This window comes from Macaca nemestrina, chromosome 8 (assembly GCF_043159975.1).
Source record: "Macaca nemestrina isolate mMacNem1 chromosome 8, mMacNem.hap1, whole genome shotgun sequence".
NCBI classification, from domain to species: Eukaryota; Metazoa; Chordata; class Mammalia; order Primates; family Cercopithecidae; genus Macaca; species Macaca nemestrina.
The window spans coordinates 93,211,156-93,231,090 of NC_092132.1; the positions used below are offsets into that span (position 1 = coordinate 93,211,156).

The 19,935-nt window shown below is 39.2% G+C and overlaps 1 protein-coding gene across 4 annotated transcripts in view; it reads left to right on the forward strand.

Moving 5' to 3' along the window:
- Positions 1-19,935, forward strand: part of LOC105463382 (ST18 C2H2C-type zinc finger transcription factor) — a 113,342-nt gene that overhangs the window by 26,477 nt on the left and 66,930 nt on the right. For all 4 annotated transcript variants that reach the window (XM_024787233.2, XM_071068248.1, XM_071068247.1 and 1 more), the window contains exon 4: positions 16,199-16,389. In XM_024787233.2, the coding sequence (XP_024643001.2) occupies positions 16,199-16,389 (191 nt within the window). The remainder of the gene's footprint in view (positions 1-16,198; positions 16,390-19,935) is intronic.

Consider the following 19,935-nt stretch of genomic DNA (forward strand, 5'->3'; position numbering starts at 1 on the left):
TTCTCTTGTAGATGTTTCCAGGTTACTGGGGAAGATGATTATAATGTAGAGAGATAAGGTTTATAATCAGGGTGAATGCCAAATGCCTTGCTGGCACAGAAGCAATGTGTTGTGATGGTGTCACCGGAATTACATCACAAAGAAAGGTCTATTCATCCAGTGTGAAGTGGTAGCCGGGGAATCCCACCTACCTACTATTACCTCACGATTCAGAGGAAATTTCCTGTTACTCCTCTTACTGTTATTAAATTGTATCTTGTAATGGCTTGGTTATTTTATGAAAAAAATTCTGTGGTAGATGATATTCAATTAATTTATCATTTATAAGACTTAATCCCAACTAAATGAGAAAAAAAGCATCTGTTAGCTTTGGCCTTATGGTAAAAAATTCTCCCCTTTTATAAACCTGATATTATCAGATAACCTTGTCAATGGAATCAGTGTTCCATGACAGCAAACCAACCATCAATAAATAGCAACAACTTATTAGTTGCTGAATTTATGACATGAGTAATAGGAGAAGGCTTCAATTATAGGTTCACTATTGGACACACTGTAGCTCTGTAAACAAGAGTGTGGTCACAAAGTTTCTAAGACATAGGTGAGCGAGTCGGCTCATGAAGTTCAGGGATTATCCTTACAGAAGGAGCAATAGCTTCACAGTCCTCACTGGGTAAAAGTGAATTTGTCATTTACAGTGGCCCGTTAACTCTCTTAGGAATCACAAGGCCTATTTCAGATGAATGCACAAGACTGTAACTTTTCCCCAGGGTCCTGTCTCCTGATTTCCTAAAAATGCAGCCCAGTTAGCCATGTACAGATTGTTTGTGTATCTTGTAGCACAGCCTGCCAGGGAGTAGTACCTGTCAGATGTGAGGGAAGCAGGATTGGGCAGAGAGAGGTTGAATTGCAGTGCAGGTTCTATGGAAGCCTTAGCCAACTCTGCCAAGAGCTTTGGTGATAGGTTCCTCTTCAGAGTCAGTCCTGCCTTGAGGCAAGTGTGAATATGGGCTGTCCCAGGGAGATATGACTTTGGGTTAAATGGCTCTCTGGTTGAGGGCAATTTTCAGAAGTGAATTCAGCTAAGGCCCATCAGCTCCCCATACTTTCAGCCAGTGGGGAAGATGTGCACCTTAGTCCTGAAGGGAAGAGGAAGTGCATACCATGGTATCCACTAACATCTACACCTTTTCAACTTGAATCCTTTTATACTTGCTTTGTATATTAACTTCATTATGTACCTATACTTCTACCCATTCCCTTCATCCTTGCCAAGTTCCTCTGCTTATCTAGACAGTTTACTTGGTTGCACGACTCAGATCCTTTGAGCCCTTGGTCGCCATGACCTTCAGATTCTCTGCCTGCTAACCTGTTGATTTGCTGGCAAGTTTGGGCCAGAAACAGTAAAGAGATACCTCCAGTGGATCGCTTGGATACTATATATATCCTGTCCCAATATGTAATAAGCCCCCAGCCCTACAACTTCCAGTGACCAGGGTCAGTGACTCCTGCCAGGATGGTGACTATTTTCCTTGCCTGTTGTCTCTCAGCACAAGAACCCAGGTGACTGAGAAGGAGTCTGAGCTCAAAGTTGAATAGGACTCTTGCCATGTACCCTAGTGGCAGCATTCTCCCCTTGGGAACCAAGATCCTCAGACCCACAGGACCTAGATTTGGGGTAATAAATGTACAAATCCTTTAAGTAGTAAAGGAATTATGGTAAACCAATCTCCTTCTAACTGTACCTTTTTTGTTTTTGGATCCTTATATTCAAACTGTTGAAGACATCGCATTCTCTAATAATTTTTTATTAGGCATGATGCCTCTCAGGAAGACACTCATCCTGGTAGGTGTCACCTCCAAGCTAGCCTCTCAGCTGTGCCTCCACGAGGTCATTTTGCTGCTCCATCAGGCTAGCAATTTCTGAGCTGTGTGATATGTGATAGTATCAGTGAATCTTATGATTGTATTTCCACGGTTATTTTCCTAAGTGGGTTCCTAGGTCCAGGGAGATGCATGAGGATTTCCTGTTGGTAGAGCAGACACTCTGCATGACCTCAGGTAGATATTGTCCCAGCTGAGGCCCTGAAGGCAGAGAAGGCAAACTCATGCCCAGAATTCGTGTCAGTTCCAGTCAAGTTCAGTTACTGCCCCTTCTAGAGTGGAAGGGTCCGGTGATTGCTTGGTTTCTTCCAGGAATGGCTCCGTGTTGGGAGGATTCATTGTCAACATTGATTTATTTTGGAGGCAGATTGGACATTGGGCTGTGGGCATAGCTACATCAGTCTTAGTGAGAGCCTGTGCTGTTGGGCCTGTTCAATGCCCCAGTCCCTGCCCAGTCCCATCAATGACCTCACTGTGCCGGCCCTGGGAAGCTTGAAAACAGACTAGACAACACCTGGTCAGGTTGTTCTGTCTGTGGGTGGATTAATGCCTCCTCTAGTAAATGCCCTTCAGTGACTGTTATCATGCAAAATTAAGACCTTCCCATTTCACCCCCAGTCTCCTGAGTTCACCCACATGCCTCCTCCTCAGACCTCCTTTTCCCTGATATTCCAGTTAAATCATTCATCCCCTTGTCCCTGCCTGACTAGCGAAGCTCTTCACTTTGCCCATGGGCCCACATATTTTCTTACCTCAGCCACTTTTCTCTCCACATAAAGTGGAGAACCAGCTGCACCAAAGCCCTGACCTATAACTCTGCCCATTGGGAAGACTTCTTCTCTCTGCTCCTCTCAGACTCACCCTCAAGTTGCGACCTGCTGACCGTCTTCAGACTGTGCTCAGATGCTCAGGTGACCCATGTACGAACTAGCTCTTCCTTTTCTTCATAGCTGGCATTCAGAAACCTGCACATGCTCTGCATGTGGCAGTCAAATGTGAGGAACTCCTGCCACTGTGGTGGATGTCGTGGGTCTGGGCTGCCTGCTCATGTGGCTTGCTTGTTCCCGCTAGACTTCCTTCAGCTGAATCTTGACTTTCCATCTCATGATGGATTGTTTCTGGGCCTGCTTGACATTATGACTTGGTGGGTCTAATAGAATCCAGTTCATGATGGTCGGCTCTGACACATGGTCAGGGATTTTATCTCTACTAGGGCTGTTTTTCTAGCAGTGTATAATTCTCTCCTACACATGACATGGCATTGCTCCAGTCCCCTGTGGGTCTGCATTGTGATTTGTCTGTTAGACCCTGCCATGAATTCCATCGGCATCTTTTCTGAGCACAGATGCCTCTAAACAAACCATTGGCTTTACCAGGTTGTATGGTCCAAGCAACAGGGCTTCCCACACTGCAGCCTGGACTCACCGTGCAGCCAAAACTGGCCTTGTCTCTCAATGTGTGATTCAGAGCAGTAGTCCCAAGTGTGGAATATGCTATCACCAGATCCTAAAACAGCCAGTACGACATTATGCTTCCTTCCCAGTGGTGGGAAGTGTGAGATGCAATATAATTTGTCCTTCGTTATAAGTGGGCACATGCCAGAATGTCCCAGACCACTGAGCCCCTAAGGGCTTCACTGATACGGTGTGCCCCGAATCTTCGTTTGACTTATCTTCCACCTCTCAAACACTTCTCTGTTCTCCTTAGCATGGTATCATCAACAAAATTTACTAATGGAATGGTCTGTGGGTTATCCAGATTCTCTGGGTCCCTTCAGACTACATCCTGACAAAGGACAGCAGTTAGCACGGCCTTCAGCAAGATCACAGCTCTGCATGATCTCATCGTCAGAATACTAACGACTCTTGGTTCTGCTTCCTGATAGAGATGGAAAAGAACACATTTACCATGTCAGGAACTGCAAAACATGCATTTGAGTCTATGTTAATCCACTAAAGCAAAGATCTCATATTTTGGCATAGCAGCTATGTTGGAATCAGTACTTGTTTGACTTGACAGCAGTCCACTGTCAGCCTCCAGGATCAGTCTTGTAGGGTCCACACTGGTTAATTAAATGGAAAAAAAATGATAGGGACCATCAACCATGCATTCTATAAGTTTTAAGTGTGGTACAACTTGAATCTCCCTTATCTGAAATACTTGGGACATAGAAGTGTATCGGATTTTGGATTTTTCAGAATTTGGAATTTTTGCATATACATAATGAGATATCTTGGGAACGGGACCCAAGTCTACACATGAAATTCATTTCTGTTTTATATACGTGTTTTGCACATGGACTGAAGTTAATTTCGTACAATATTTTTTAAAATTTTGTGCATGAAACAACGTTTTGACTGCACCGGTCACATGAGGTCAGGTGTGGAATTTTCCACGTGTGGCATCATGTCAATGCCCCCAAAATTCAAATTTTGGAGCATTTTTAAAAAAATTTATTTATTATTATTATACTTTAAGTTGTAGGGTACATGTGCATAACGTGCAGGTTTGTTACATATGTATACTTGTGCCATGTTGGTGTGCTGCACCCATCAACTCGTCATTTACATCAGGTATAACTCCCAATGCAATCCCTCCCCCCTCCCCCCTCCCCATGATAGGCCCCGGTGTGTGATGTTCCCCTTCCTAATTCCAAGTGATCTCATTGTTCAGTTCCCACCTATGAGTGAGAACATGAGGTGTTTGGTTTTCTGTTCTTGTGATAGTTTGCTAAGAATGATGGTTTCCAGCTGCATCCATGTCCCTACAAAGGACACAAACTCATCCTTTTTGATGGCTGCATAGTATTCCATGGTGTATATGTGCCGCATTTTCTTAATCCAATCTGTCACTGATGGACATTTGGGTTGATTCCAAGTCTTTGCTATTGTGAATAGTGCTGCAATAAACATACGTGTGCATGTGTCTTTATAGCAGCATAATTTATAATCCTTTGGGTATATACCCAGTAATGGGATGGCTGGATCATATGGTACATCTAGTTCTAGATCCTTGAGGAATCGCCATACTGTTTTCCATAATGGTTGAACTAGTTTACAATCCCACCAACAGTGTAAAAGTGTTCCTGTTTCTCCACATCCTCTCCAGCACCTGTTGTTTCCTGACTTTTTAATGATCGCCATTCTAACTGGTGTGAGATGGTATCTCATTGTGGTTTTGATTTGCATTTCTCTGATGGCCAGTGATGATGAGCATTTTTTCATGTGTCTGTTGGCTGTATGAATGTCTTCTTTTGAGAAATGTCTGTTCATATCCTTTGCCCACTTTTTGATGGGGTTGTTTGTTTTTTTCTTGTACATTTGTTTGAGTTCTTTGTAGGTTCTGGATATTAGCCCTTTGTCAGATGAGTAGATTGCAAAAATTTTCTCCCATTCTGTAGGTTGCCTGTTCACTCTGATGGTAGTTTCTTTTGCTGTGCAGAAGCTCTTTAGTTTAATGAGATCCCATTTGTCAATTTTGGCTTTTGCTGCCGTTGCTTTTGGTGTTTTAGACATGAAGTCTTTGCCCATGCCTATGTCCTGAATGGTACTACCTAGGTTTTCCTCTAGGATTTTTATGGTATTAGGTCTAACATTTAAGTCTCTAATCCATCTTGAATTAATTTTTGTATAAGGAGTAAGGAAGGGATGCAGTTTCAGCTTTCTACATATGGCTTGCCAATTTTCCCAGCACCATTTATTAAATAGGGAATCCTTTCCCCATTTCTTGTTTCTCTCAGGTTTGTCAAAGATCAGATGGCTGTAGATGTGTGGTATTATTTCTGAGGACTCTGTTCTGTTCCATTGGTCTATATCTCTGTTTTGGTACCAGTACCATGCTGTTTTGGTTACTGTAGCCTTTTAGTATAGTTTGAAGTCAGGTAGCGTGATGCCTCCAGCTTTGTTCTTTTGACTTAGGATTGTCTTGGAGATGCGGGCTCTTTTTTGGTTCCATATGAACTTTAAAGCAGTTTTTTCCAATTCTGTGAAGAAACTCATTGGTAGCTTGATGGGGATGGCATTGAATCTATAAATTACCTTGGGCAGTATGGCCATTTTCACGATATTGATTCTTCCTATCCATGAGCATGGTATGTTCTTCCATTTGTTTGTGTCCTCTTTTATTTCACTGAGCAGTGGTTTGTAGTTCTCCTTGAAGAGGTCCTTTACATCCCTTGTCAGTTGGATTCCTAGGTATTTTATTCTCTTTGAAGCAATTGTGAATGGAAGTTCATTCCTGATTTGGCTCTCTGTTTGTCTGTTACTGGTGTATAAGAATGCTTGTGATTTTTGCACATTAATTTTGTATCCTGAGACTTTGCTGAAGTTGCTTATCAGCTTAAGGAGATTTTGGGCTGAGACAATGGGGTTTTCTAAATATACAATCATGTCATCTGCAAACAGGGACAATTTGACTTCTTCTTTTCCTAACTGAATACCCTTGATTTCTTTCTCTTGCCTAATTGCCCAAGCCAGAACTTCCAACACTATGTTGAATAGGAGTGGTGAGAGAGGGCATCCCTGTCTTGTGCCAGTTTTCAAAGGGAATTTTTCCAGTTTTTGCCCATTCAGTATGATATTGGCTGTGGGTTTGTCATAAATAGCTCTTATTATTTTGAGGTACGTTCCAACGATTTCCTATTCGGCCATCTTGCTCCACCCCCAAATTTTGGAGCATTTTGGATCTTCAGGTTTGAGATACCCAGCCTGTACTAGTGTTTGCCATTCCATCTAGAATATAATGTTTAAATCTACTATCTGGTAACAGAATGGGAGAAGTTTTAGAGGATTTCATTTGTGGGTCTCACTTTATTAGCTCCTACCACACTAGCCAAGAAGCCAATATGTATCTGCACCAATTGTACATGCAGAGACCAGTGGTACACCCATGAGAAAAATTTGTGAAGCCAGGACACCCCCGGGACAGGGTTTAATTTGTGATCTGCCCCCATATTCTCCCACTCTATCAAAGGGCCATAATGAAGCTTCGGTCCCTAGGTATCAACTCAGACAATGAGTGCAATAGTCCTTGAATGCTGTGTAGTCTTTTTTCCCCAGGGCAATTGTTCTCCAAGTAAATGACCATAGGTCCTTAAGAAAAAAGACTAGGGAGACATTCACCATAGGGAACTTCCTTGAAAGGACGGGCTGTTCTCTTTCAATCATTGGGTTCTGAGTTTAAGAACTGCCTCAGGCCCAGAGACAAAAAGCCAAGGATCATGGATTTTTATTGGGATGGGTTTCCTGGCCTATTTAAGGTATCTGTCCTAGAATGTCCACTTCTCTGAATCTTTTGATCCCTTCTTTATCCTTTGCGATGGCAATTCTGGAATCACTGATTAGTGTGAGCTATTGTTTTTCTAGGCTTTCAAAAGTCAATGCAGTATAGGAGATGGCTTGCACATCAACTTTCCCTTATCCAAGTTGATATTCCATACCTTTCATCCAGCACCTTCAGGATCCAGCCTGTCTGTAAACCTCTAGCTCCTGCCATGCATATGAGCTAGATCTTGCAGCTCCTTTTGGCCCATGTACCCTTCCCACTCTTAGAAAGCCAGATGCCGTGGTGTGTTGATGTTGGTTATTGTTAAGGGGCAAGGAGGGGTGATGGAAGCATGTATTCATCATCTCCAATGTGATGCAGGGAGAAGGGGACTAATTGTTTGGCTCAGAGGGTCCAGGGCACTCTCAGGATTTAGTATTTTTTAGTGCATCAGCCAAACGGTCCAGATCCTGTCACCATATGCAGTGAGCGTTGCAAGTTTAACGTGCTCCAGTTTGAACTCCCGATCTCCAACCCTTGTGAATCCTGCTTCTGCAAGTCTTATCCATCTCAGAAATGGTAACTGCATGATTCCAGTTCTTAAGAGAAAATCCTTGTAGGCATCCTTGACCCTTTACTGTCTTTTACATCCATCATCTAATCTCTCATAATTCCATTTGCTTTCTCTTGCAAATGTATTCAGAATCTCACCAGTTCTCACCACCACTGCTAGTACAGCCACAATCCAAATCACTCACATCTCTCCTCTGGTTTATTGCCATAACCCCTGACCATGCTCCTTGTTTCTAACCTTCTATCTACAACCTGTTCTTAACATGGAAGCCAGAATAGTCCTCCTAAAATACAAATCAGCCCCTGTCACTCTGTCAAAACACTACAACATATTCAAATCTCACTAAGAGTCAAAGTTCCTAAAATGGTCTGTAGTTCTCAGCATAATCTGAATCCATTATTTCCCTGACCTCATCTCCTATTATTCCTCCTCCCTCATTGCGCCTGAGCCTTCGTGTTCACCTTCAAATGTGCCTTGCACAGCGCTGTCTCAGGGCCTTTGTACCTGCTGTTTCTGCTGCCTGCAATCTTGTGCCCCACTGTTTCTGCATTTTCTCCCTTACCTAACCTCCTTCGGATCTTTACTAACATTCAATCTTCTTAATGGGGCTTTTCCTGACCACATGATCTCAAACTCTGATCCTTTGCTAACTTATATTTCCTATTTCCCTTCTCTGATGTATCTTTTTCCAAAGCAAACATCTTCGAACATACTAGTATTTTACTCAGTTTAACAATTTACTATCTCCTTTCTCCACAATAAAACTCTAGGAAGAGAGACACTTTTTCAATTTTATTCAATGCTATATCCTTAAAACTTAGGACATTGCTAAATAAATGTTTATTTAACACTTATTACATATTTATTGAATAGGTGAATATTTCCAAAGGTATACAAGCTGGAAATATAGTACTGGCCATATACATTGATATTGCTGAATAATTGTTGAGTTTTGTTTTAACTAGAAGTACGCAAAAGGAATTAAAAATCAATTGCATTAATTAATAATCATTATTTTAAGTATAGATTGCATTTGTTTTAGAAATGTGGTATAGAAATGCAAATTAACTCAGACATGGTTCTTTAAGTAATTTATGTATTGGGTAATTAGGTCAAATGCACACGCGGCTACCACTGAGAACATATGCAAGACAAACTCTCAACCAAAAAACAAAAACGATCACCTCTCTTTAATCATGCCTCATCTTATATTTAGTAAATGAAAAATGCCTGTCCTTTCCTAGGTCAAGGAAAATTTTCTCCATCAGTATCTCAAAAAAGTGATCTATTATCCTTTAAGAAAAAGTTGAGGACTGTAATTCTAAACCAAATAAAGCTCATTAAATCATTGAACAGTATGATATGGAGAGTTTTAAGGCTAGTATTAAGTAATTATAGGTATAATTTAGGTCCAGACTGCCTGAGTTCAAATCTGGGCTCTTTCATTAATGGCTATTTTATATTTTACAAATCAACCTCTCTGAGCTCTAGAGATATAATAGCACCAACCCCAGGATATTATTACAAGAATCCAGTGGGCTGATACATGTAAATTATTTAGAGCACTCCCTGGCACATTGCAAGTACTCACTAAATCTTACCTGTTATCATTGGTTCCACTGGGTTAGAACCTACAATTAAAGTCAGGACCTTTAACTTTAGTCTATAAACACTTTTGGTAATCGAAGAAATTTGCAGCTTACGTTGGCTGAACATAATCAGGCTGCAAATGGACCTACTAAGACTCTTTTTTTTTTTTTTAAAGTAACACTTGATTGAAGTATAACACATATCCAAAAAATTTGCAACTTATGTATGTATAGCCTAATGAGTTTTCACTAGATGAACATACCCATGAAACCACCATCAGAACAAGGAACAGGACTTTATCAGCAACCCAGCCATTTCCTTCATACCTCCCCGAGCTGTGACCCTTACAAAAGTCATCACCCCTGACTCCGCCTTCATCGATTAATTGTGCTGGTTTTGGACATTATGTATGCACTTTCATTGCCTAGATTCTTTGATTCAACCATATGTGCATGAGATTCATCAGTGTTATTTGTAGCAACAGTTGCCTTTTCCTCATGGCTAGCATATTCAGGGGCATGAATATTCCACCATCTTTTTATTCATTCTGCAGTCAAAGGACTATGCGATGTTTCCAGTTTGGGAGAGACTACTGCTGTGAATATTATTGAACATGCCTTTTTGTGCATATATAGACATGGCTCTTTCAGGTATGCACTTAGGAATGGAATTTCTGGGCCATGGGTAGACATCTGTTCACCTTTAGTAGATATTGCCGAGCAGTTTCCAAAGCAGCCATACTGATTTACCTGTGCCAGTAGTGTATGAGCGTTCCAGTTGCCTGAGATCCTCACCGACATTTGGGGTTTTGTTGGTCTTTTCATTTTAGCCATCCCAGTTGTCATGAACAGTACCGAAGTGTAGGTGTTTGCATTTCCCTGGAGATGAAAGAATCTGAGCACGTTTGCATTTGTGTATCAGCCAAAAGTTCTTTTGTGAAGTGACTGCCCATGTACTTTGCCTGGGTTTAAAATTGGCAGTCTGTCTTTTCTTATTTATTTGGAAGAATTCTTTATATATTCCATATATAAGTTATTTTTTTATGTAGGTACTGCAAATACCTTCTCCCACTCTTGCATCTTTTCTCTTAATGGTCTTTGGAAAACCATATAGCGTGTCATACGTATAGAAGAGTGTGCATATGAAGAAGCGGGGTTCATGACTCTTCACAACCTGACAGTGCTTGTGTAAATGGATGGAGAAGTGGAATGTTAATAGGAGGCTCCCCTTACTGGTTGGCAACTTCTGATAAATAAAAGTTTTCATTTTAATGTGTTCTGATTTGTCAGTGTTTTCCTTTAAATTAGTGTTGTTTGTAACCTGCCTGAGAAAATTTTGCCTACCCCAATGTCGTTAAGATATTATCTCACATTTTGAAGATATTATCTCACATTTTCTTCTAGAAATTTTATTATTTTACAGTACAAATTCACAATCCTTCTGGAGTTTATTGTATATACTGTGAGGTACAAGTAGAGGCATCTCTTTTTCAGATAGATATCCAATTAATCAAGCACTGTTCACTGAAGAAACAACCCTTTGCCCAATGATTCCTTTGTCATCAATTAACCATATATATGTGGGTCTACTTCTGGACCCGATGAATGGAATATCTATGCTGTTCCATTGGTCTGTTTTTTTTTTAAGTTTGCACCAATAATACCTCATCTCAGCTACCACAGTTTTATGATAAGTTTTGACATCCAACATTGTAAGTCTTCCAACTTTGTTGTTCTTTTCCAACACTGTCTTTTCTCTTCGTGGTTCTTTTCATTTCCACAGAAATTGTAGAGTTAATTTGTTAACTTCTAAGAAATATCCTCTGGAGGTATTGGTAGGAATTGCATTGAATCTAATCGACAAAGAAGGGGAAAGTTGAAATTACTATACTGAGTCTTTTCATCCATGAACACTTTGCATCTCTCTATTTATGTAAGCCTTCACTGGTTTTCTCACTATGTTCTTTATTGTGTATAGGTTTGTACATCTGTTAGATTTATTCGTAGGTATTTCATAGTTCTATGCTATTGCAAATGTTTTTAAATTTTTATTTTCTAATTGTTTGTGACTGGTTTATAGAAGTACAATGAATTTTTGAATAGTGAACTCACTAAATGTACTTGTTTTTAAATTGTATCTGTAGATTCCTTTGGATTTTCCTCAGACACAATCATGCCTCTGCAAATAATAATAGTTTAATTTTTTCTTTTTAAATCATCATACCTTTGTTTTTTTCCATCAATCTTCTTAGTCTTAATTCAGATCCATACTTCTTGGCCCCTTTCAATGAATCTGTGGTGTTCTGTCTAATTAGAAGAAATCAGTAGGAATACCTGTTAAGAATTTTCCATGAAAATGTTAAAGCATGTAAGTGTTTTCCTCGGACTCAGAGGTTCACAATCTTTTTTTATTTTTGTATTTTATTCTTTTTGGGATGTGTGCACAGAATGCATCTATTGCTGAACCTACATTTAAAAAATATGTTGCATACCTTCTGAAAACTTCATTGAGAATGTATTACTATAGTAGATAAGTTGAAAACTCTAGATGTGGGGGTTTCACATTTTCCTAATGTATCTTTTCTGAAACCTGAAAGGTCAACTTATTTGACTTCTCAACATACTTCCAGTGCAGAATTGATCACTAGTGTTATCTAATTATGGTTTGCTTCAATTATTTTTCAAAAAAATTTTCAGCCAACTGTTGTCATCAAAGGGAATACCATTTCAAATGAGAATTCAAGTTTCTAAGTAAAGGCATTTCTCAAATATGTAATCAAAAAGTTTCAAGTAAAAAATACAGATCTTTTAAATATATTTTAATATAGTCAAAACCTGAAAAGTATAGAGTTGAAAGATATTTGGTGCATTGATAAAGTTCCCTGGGGGACGCTGGATGTTTAAAGCAACAGTTTGATTGAATAGAACAATAAATGCAGGGCTGAGTGTATTTTTTCTCTTTCTTTCTCATCTACTAGAAAAATATAGATAATAGAGCTCATTTATTTCCTTAACATTTCAGAGCTCCGCAGATGGGAAAACACAACCCAGTGGAAATGATTTCTGGCAACCTTGAGAAGATATGTTAGCATTTTGTGGCATTTCTCTCAGTGACATGTAAAGCATGGCTTTCCCTCATTGCAGTGTCACAGTGAAGTGTCACAATAAAGCCAAAATAGTGTGCCCTCGGGGAAAACTAGGAAAAGGGACCATTTTCCATACACACACAAAGAGTAATATTTATTATAAAGCCTTTCATTTTAGTTCCAAATGCTGCCGGGGCTGTGGGTATTTTCCAGTGGAGAAATGCACAGAATGTGAGACTTAAAGCAAATGTTATGTGTAAATCTAATGCAATTTATGTAAATATAAATAATATGTTAAAAAGTAGAATGCATTTATGGACATACATGCATGCATAAATCTCTGTAGCGTGCCAGGGAGAAAGCTTGTGATGCTGCAAAGTGACAGCATTAGCCAGTGTTGGTGGAGTCCAGAGAGCCCTGAGCTGGGAGCCAGGACAGTTCCATCTTTACCTATTTTTGTCACTACTAGCACAGATATTATCTCTTTTATCCACAAACACTGTGATATGGAAGTTATTAATTCCATTTGGTAGATGAAGAATTTGATATTCCAAAAATTTAACTATCTGTTGCAGATTACACAGCTAGTATTACTTACGTGATTTCACATACTCTTATTATCAAATACAATAGTTTATTATAAGCTAAACTTGTAGTTCTGATAAAAACCTTACATATCCTCTTCATCTTACACTCACACAGTTATTATTTGGACCCAAATGTTGAACTTGATTTTTATAGTCATCAACTGCCATCTCATTAGGTTCATTCTCCTGCCGCAGGCTATAGACATTTTGGGAGTGTCTTAGTTATTATTTTGCAAGGTGTTTCTCATTGCTGCAACTCAGTGTCTTCTTCAGGCTGGATGACTGTTGTATATATTCTCACTCAAATCAGTGGGCAAGGTCCTGTGTCAGGCACCTTTCTTCTAGTTAGGGAGGTTGCTGTTTCATCCGGGTTCTACTTTAACCAATTATCAAATGCATACAGAAATTACCCACGTCTATGTCCTGATGTAGTAAAATGGAGGAGAGGGTGTGAGCTTTGGGGCCCTATAGACTTGGATTCAAATATCAGCCCCACTATTAGCAGTTAATGTGATTCTGGGAATGTTACTAGCTTTTATAAGTACATTTGGATGATGATATTAACAAGATACAGTTTGTAAGGATCTTAAAGGTAGTATGAGTTCAGGACCATTCATCACTCCAGTCATCAAAGAAATAAATGACCATCTTTTTGATGACCAATCTTTTAGTAACCACCCCTGCCACCCGAGGTCTCACTGATGAATGCTTCCTGATGCCAACAAATAATCTCCTCTTTCTCTTTCTCCTCCTTCCTCAGTTCTAGTATGGAAGATGCAGCATGAGATCTCACTTTCAAGTGTGCCGTACACTATTGTTGATTCTAGGTATAGTGTTGAACAGCAGATCTCTAGAGCTAATTCATCTTGCTTGACTGAAACTTTATGCCTGTTTGATTAATAACTCTCATTTCCCCCTCCCCCATTCCCTGGCAACCACCATCCCACTCTGATTTCATAATTTTGACTATTGTAGATACTTATAGTGCAGTCACACAGCATTTGTCTTTCATCTGTCTGGCTTATTTCACTGAGAATAACATCCTCAAGCTTCATCTACATTGTTACATACTACAATATTTCCTTCTCTTTAAAGAATGAAGAGTATTTCATTGTATGTATGCACCACATATCCATTTGTCAATTATTCATGGACATTTAGGTGGTTTCCACATCTTGGCTGTTGGGGATAGCTGCAATGAACATAGAAATGTAATGGATGTAGAAAACTGGGTGAATGTTCCTCAAAAATACAACCACCATATGATCCAGCAGCTCCACTTCTGGGTATTTATGTAAAAGAATTAAAATCAGGATCTTGAAACATCTTCACTTTAATACCCTTTGTTAGCTGTTTTCCCAATACCAATGTTATGCTTAAATTACTATGACTTTTAGAATCCATTTCCTTTCCCTGCTTTAATATCTGAATGACGTAGGAGCCTCTCCCATTTGCTACAAATCTTGGCTCATGATGATGGCTTAATGATCTTAGTTTTATATTTTGCAAGGATTTTTTTTGGTGGAAATTCATTTGACTCAGGATACTTGAACTACTTTAGGGAACCTCTTGAACCTCCTGAAGAGAGTTTCTCTAGGAACTCTATGCCTCTTTGATCTGTTTATTCTGCCTCCCTGTTCAGCCCCTCAAAGCCAGTCTCCTTTGACAAAGAAGGCAAGCATAAGGGTGTTTCTGCTTCTTTGTGCTGGCTCTCACTACATCATAATCTATGGTGTAGACTTCTGTTTTCCTTGACAAATGAGCAGACGCAGTCCATGTTGGTCCTCACTTCCTGCCCCATCTTCTTATCATGGCGGTGTTTGCTCCCATGGTCATCTGGTTATATTCTATTTTGCTCCATATTCTGTACATGGTCACTTTACATTTAGGTTCATCAGAGAAGTTTTGTGAAAGCATATTGTTTGATTTAGAAACTTCACTCTTCTTTTACCCATCAGGGTGATTTTTAATTCTCTACTTTTTAATCTTCTTAAAGACATTTCCAGCTCTCTAATTATCTCTTCTTCCAGGATCTTTTTTCTTCTTTCTTAGAAGAAATGACACTTTTTCCCCCATTGGAAGTTTTTGAATCTACTCTTCTAAAGCCAAGAGTTCTTGTGTGACTATAACTGAATCATTGTCATGAATAGGCCACCATCTTTTGCGTTGATGTTTGTAAAATAATGGTTTAAGGCCTTTCTTTATTTAGTAATATTCCTGAGGATTTAGTCGTCTTCTAGAGATGGAGTAAGTCATATATTTTTACTCTGAGTCTAGGATTCTCTTCTCTGGATCTTTTCATCTAAAGCTCCACATTTTTCTTCAAAGTACATTTAATAAATATCTCTCATAGACTCACAGTTGGCTAAACCCTCTGGTTTTCATGGATCTTGCCAAGAGAATGTTTGTCTTAACTTCACACATAGAGTGATCTGCATTAATTCTGAGCGAGCTATATGTAGGAAATCTATTTTGAAAGGGCCACCCTCAGGAGCATTTCCAAATAAAACCATATGAGAACAGGAGTGAGGATAAACTGTTGTCCATTTTTGTGAAATCCAATCTTATTTCTCCTCCTTTTATTTGTTCTGTGTGCCAAGTGAGTGAGAATCAGAAGGCAGAGTGCCATGTAGCATCTTTCCACTTTTTTTGTGTTTGATGACTGGAGATGGGAGACAGGATGTTCATAGCTAGCCCCCTTGCTCTATGCTTCTTTCTTTTAAGTGAAAGTACAAGATATGTGACATTTCTAGTTTGAGCCACAACTGTGGCAGAGATAAGCAGTTTCAGTAGCAAACAACTGTTTGAAAAACCTTGTGATTTATCCATACTGGACACATTTTTTTTTTTTTGTATCTGGTGGTATATTTTTCACATTAGCTGTTTCTTAGGATTAGCAAACCAGTGCAAATCTTGTTTCATCCCTCCCTGGGTATTTAGTGTAGTGCCAAGCAAAGCACAGATTAACATATGCTTACTCAGGATTAAGGATGATTTAAAAAAAAAAAAACAACAACTCTTCTGATAGGCAGTAAAATAGAATCCACACAGTTCAGTGGAGTCCACAGATGGGATGTTTTTGTTAGTGCCAATGACCAACCCTAAACCTCTAGTCCCAAGTTTCCAAAGGCTTTAGGTTAGACTTCATGAAAGTTAAATGCCAAACAGCAGTAAATGCTAGTTTACCATATTCTTAATTTTCCTCAATCACTACAGTGTTGCCTATGATTGTTCCATGGCAAAGAAGAGAAGAGCTGAAGATCCGGCTTTGGGGGTTCCAGTCAACAAAAGGAAGTCCCTGCTAATGAAGCCCCGACACTACAGCCCAAACGCAGACTGCCAAGAAGACCGCAGCGACAGGACAGAGGACGATGGCCCCTTGGAAACGCATGATCACTCTACTGCAGGTAGCAAGGAGGAGAGCCTAAACTTTACCTGCTCCCTGGCTCCAAGGACTCTGTGCTAATTCATGTAGAGCGTGTGGTTTGTATGGTTGGTATGGTTGTAAAAGTATATTCAGATTTGGAAGCAAAATCAAACATTTATTTTACCTGATATTTATTTATTGAGGACCCACTTTTTAATCAGTAACTGTGGAGGGTCCATTGATAAGCAACAGAGAGTCTTGCCCTATCCATTTTCAAAAGCAGATAATTGAACTATGCCTCTTTTTGAAGAAAATGCAAGATACTAAGTCTTAGAGTTGAAGAGTACTTTTTCTTCCTAATAGGAAGGATTCCTGAAAGAATCCTTTAGATTGAAGGGCATATTTAAACTTTAAGACACCTTTGCAATGATCAAGTTAAATATAATGTTCATTAGTGATTATGATATATATGTATATATTACAGTTAAAACGTTTTTTAAATTTTTTTTATCAACATGTATGGTTTTTACTCCAAAATATAATTGGTAATAACAACATGAACCAATGCAAGTGGTCTGTGGCCTTAATATTTTTAGCATTTTTGAATAAATGCTTATAGCAATCACATATAGAAGCAACCTCAAGTTGGCAGACTAGAGTCTTCTTCAGAAGGAGACTGAAGGAAAATGATGTATATCACTGTGCTCATTATTTCAAAAATAAGTTACTTAAGTTTCCCTTTAGCAGCACATTTCAGTTCATTGATTCACTTCTTCACTTACTCATCAAACAAACTTTTGTGTGCTAAGTGAAATATAGTTACTGTTTCAAAATTTGAGGATTTCTTTTTTCCCCATTGAATGTTATTCGCATTAGTTCCTGGTAGTCACATGCCTCTAGGAGTTGGAATTCCATCACTGATCACTTTGTGCATGAGGCGAAGCTGAGCGACATGCAAAAACTCTCAAAAGTTATAGAAAAAATTAAGATCTAAAACTTGACTTAGTAGAAAAATGAAACTAGGTGTATATTCTACTAAACATAATTTTTTTTTCTGAATGTGAATTTTAAAGGTATCAAAATATACTAAATAATTTGTTACTTAAAAAGAAGTACTAAATATGCAAACAAAAGGCAATGAGATTCTTATATAATACATTTTTATGGTATGTAGAATTATAGTTAGCAATAAGAATTAATATAAAAGATTTAAGGGCATACTTATGAGTGAGCACAAATCTCAGTTCAGAATCATCCTAGATTCAGTAATGCTGACTTGAAAGTAGAGTTTGCAGTTCTGTGGTTAAAACAAAGCTGTATTCTGATTTGAAGGTATTTAAGTAAATTCTTTGGCTTTTCTGTATTTAGCATGTGATTTAAAGCCTCATAGCTCATCTGTAAATTATAATCACCCTTGACTTTTTTGTTTCCTTGAACTGATCAATTTTATTCGTTTTGTTGTTGTTGTTGTTGTTGTTTTGTTTTTGTTTTTTGAGATGGAGTCTCACTCTGTCACCCAGGCTGGAGTGCAATGGTGGGAACTCAGCTCACTGCAACCTCTGCCTCCGGGCTTCAAGCGATTCTCCTGCCTCATCCTCCTAAGTAGCTGGGATTACAGTCACACCCAGCTAATTTTTGTATTTTTGGTAGAGACAGGGTTTCACTATGTTGGCTAAGCTGGTCTCAAACTCCTGACCTGAAGTGATCACCTGCCTCAGCCTCCCAAAGTGCTGGGATTACAGGTGTGAGTCACCGTGCCTGGCTCAGTTTTATTTGTTGATTCATGAAAATTTGCAGGTTGAATCTAGTATTAGGGAAAGTCTTTGAATCATTTGTGGTTGGACTTGTAGTATAATACACCAACTGACATTAATTAGCCAAGCGTTTAAGAAAATGTGTGTGCTTTTGCATCAGCACATTCTTGTAACTGTTGTGAAAACAGACTATATCTGGATCACTGACTTGTCACCTTCTATTGTAGTTTGTTGACCACTGTACATGTTTCATATTAACCAATTGAATATATTGTCCAGATGTCCTCCAGTTAAACACACAGTTACAGGCACTAATGGACATTTATTTGCAGGTTCACAAGAAAAGGTTAACTATTTTCATATTTCATATTAGAACCACTAATAATAATAATGAATACGCTAAAATTACAGCAGTGGTGACCATTGTTTTTGAGTTCTTAATATATTCCAGACACGTAAATGATATCGATTAGTCCACATAATGCCACGAGTATGTGTGATTATGGGCACAGTTTTACAGATGAAATCACTGGGGACCAAAGAGATTTGATGCTGAAAGTAATGCATCTTATAGGTGTTAGAAGGAAGATAATTAGGAAACAATTGGAAGGACAAGCAAAAATAATTATTTCCCAGCTAACTATGCTCTGTAATTCAGCTGTCCTCACGCACTGACTACCTTCAGAATGCAGACTGGGCAAAGTTCCTACAATGTCAAATTATGCAGTCACCGTTTCCAGTAATGGCAGGCCCTGTGCCTGGTCAAAAGAACAAAGATTCTAAGTTGCCTTCGGCCCTCTGAACAAGTTACTCCCCACCCCACTACGAGGAAGGAGAGCTGAGTTAGTGCCCAAGCCAGCATAGGGCTTTTCATCTGGCCTCTCATTTACTCTGGTTGCCCCAGGCTATTTACCTGGCCAGGTGTGTTCCCAATTATATCATCTGCAGCTGGGAAGCTCAGATAATGAGAGAAGGGATAGTGCTCAGAAAGAGACTGAGGTCAGAAGCTTGAATGCTGCAAAGTTTTATTCCATTTTATAGCACAAACTTCATCCATATCCTCAACCTGCTGTCTTTCAAAAAGATGCAGATCACTGTTAAGGGGATAGAAGAGATTATGGACAAACCATGCAGTTACCTCTTCCTTCTTGAGGAGACGAGCTTGCAAAGTACTGCCAGAAGGGAGGAAGAGCAATAAGCACAGGCTTTCCTGACACAGGCAGGGAGAATGAGAGTCACCAGAAGGAAGATTAACCAAGCCCCGGTGTGGGGTCCCCAGCAGCATAACCACAAGCTCATGGGGAAATCTGCCACAGTCATAGAAGTTCTAGGGGCTGGGAGGACACTTTTAACACATATTATCTTTCAACTAATAGCAAATAAGGGATAAACCACTCTGCTTTCAGAACTTTGAAAGATGAATTCATTTTTTCCAAGGCTTTTATTCCCAGCAAAATGTACATATTCAAGAGGCCTGGAAAGCCCATTTACCTATAAAAGTAACCTAGCTAGTTACAGAAACAGAACTGAAATCCAATTATATTTCCAGTGTTACTAAAGGAGACAAACTCAAAATATGCTGTGACTTTCAGAGGATGTTTTAAAGTTGTATCGTTGCAGAACAGCCAACATCTATGCCAGGATTCATTAGTATGTATCTGTAGGATTACCAGAAAACTCCGAGTAGAGGTCTTGGTTTAAAGTAAATAAACAACTGTGACCTTGTATGAATCAGGCAGAAGCATTTACTTTTTACTCTAGAAAAGCATCCCAGCATCTCCCCGCACTGTGAATGCACTCAGGATGGAGAAAGGCCTGGACCAGTGAACAGT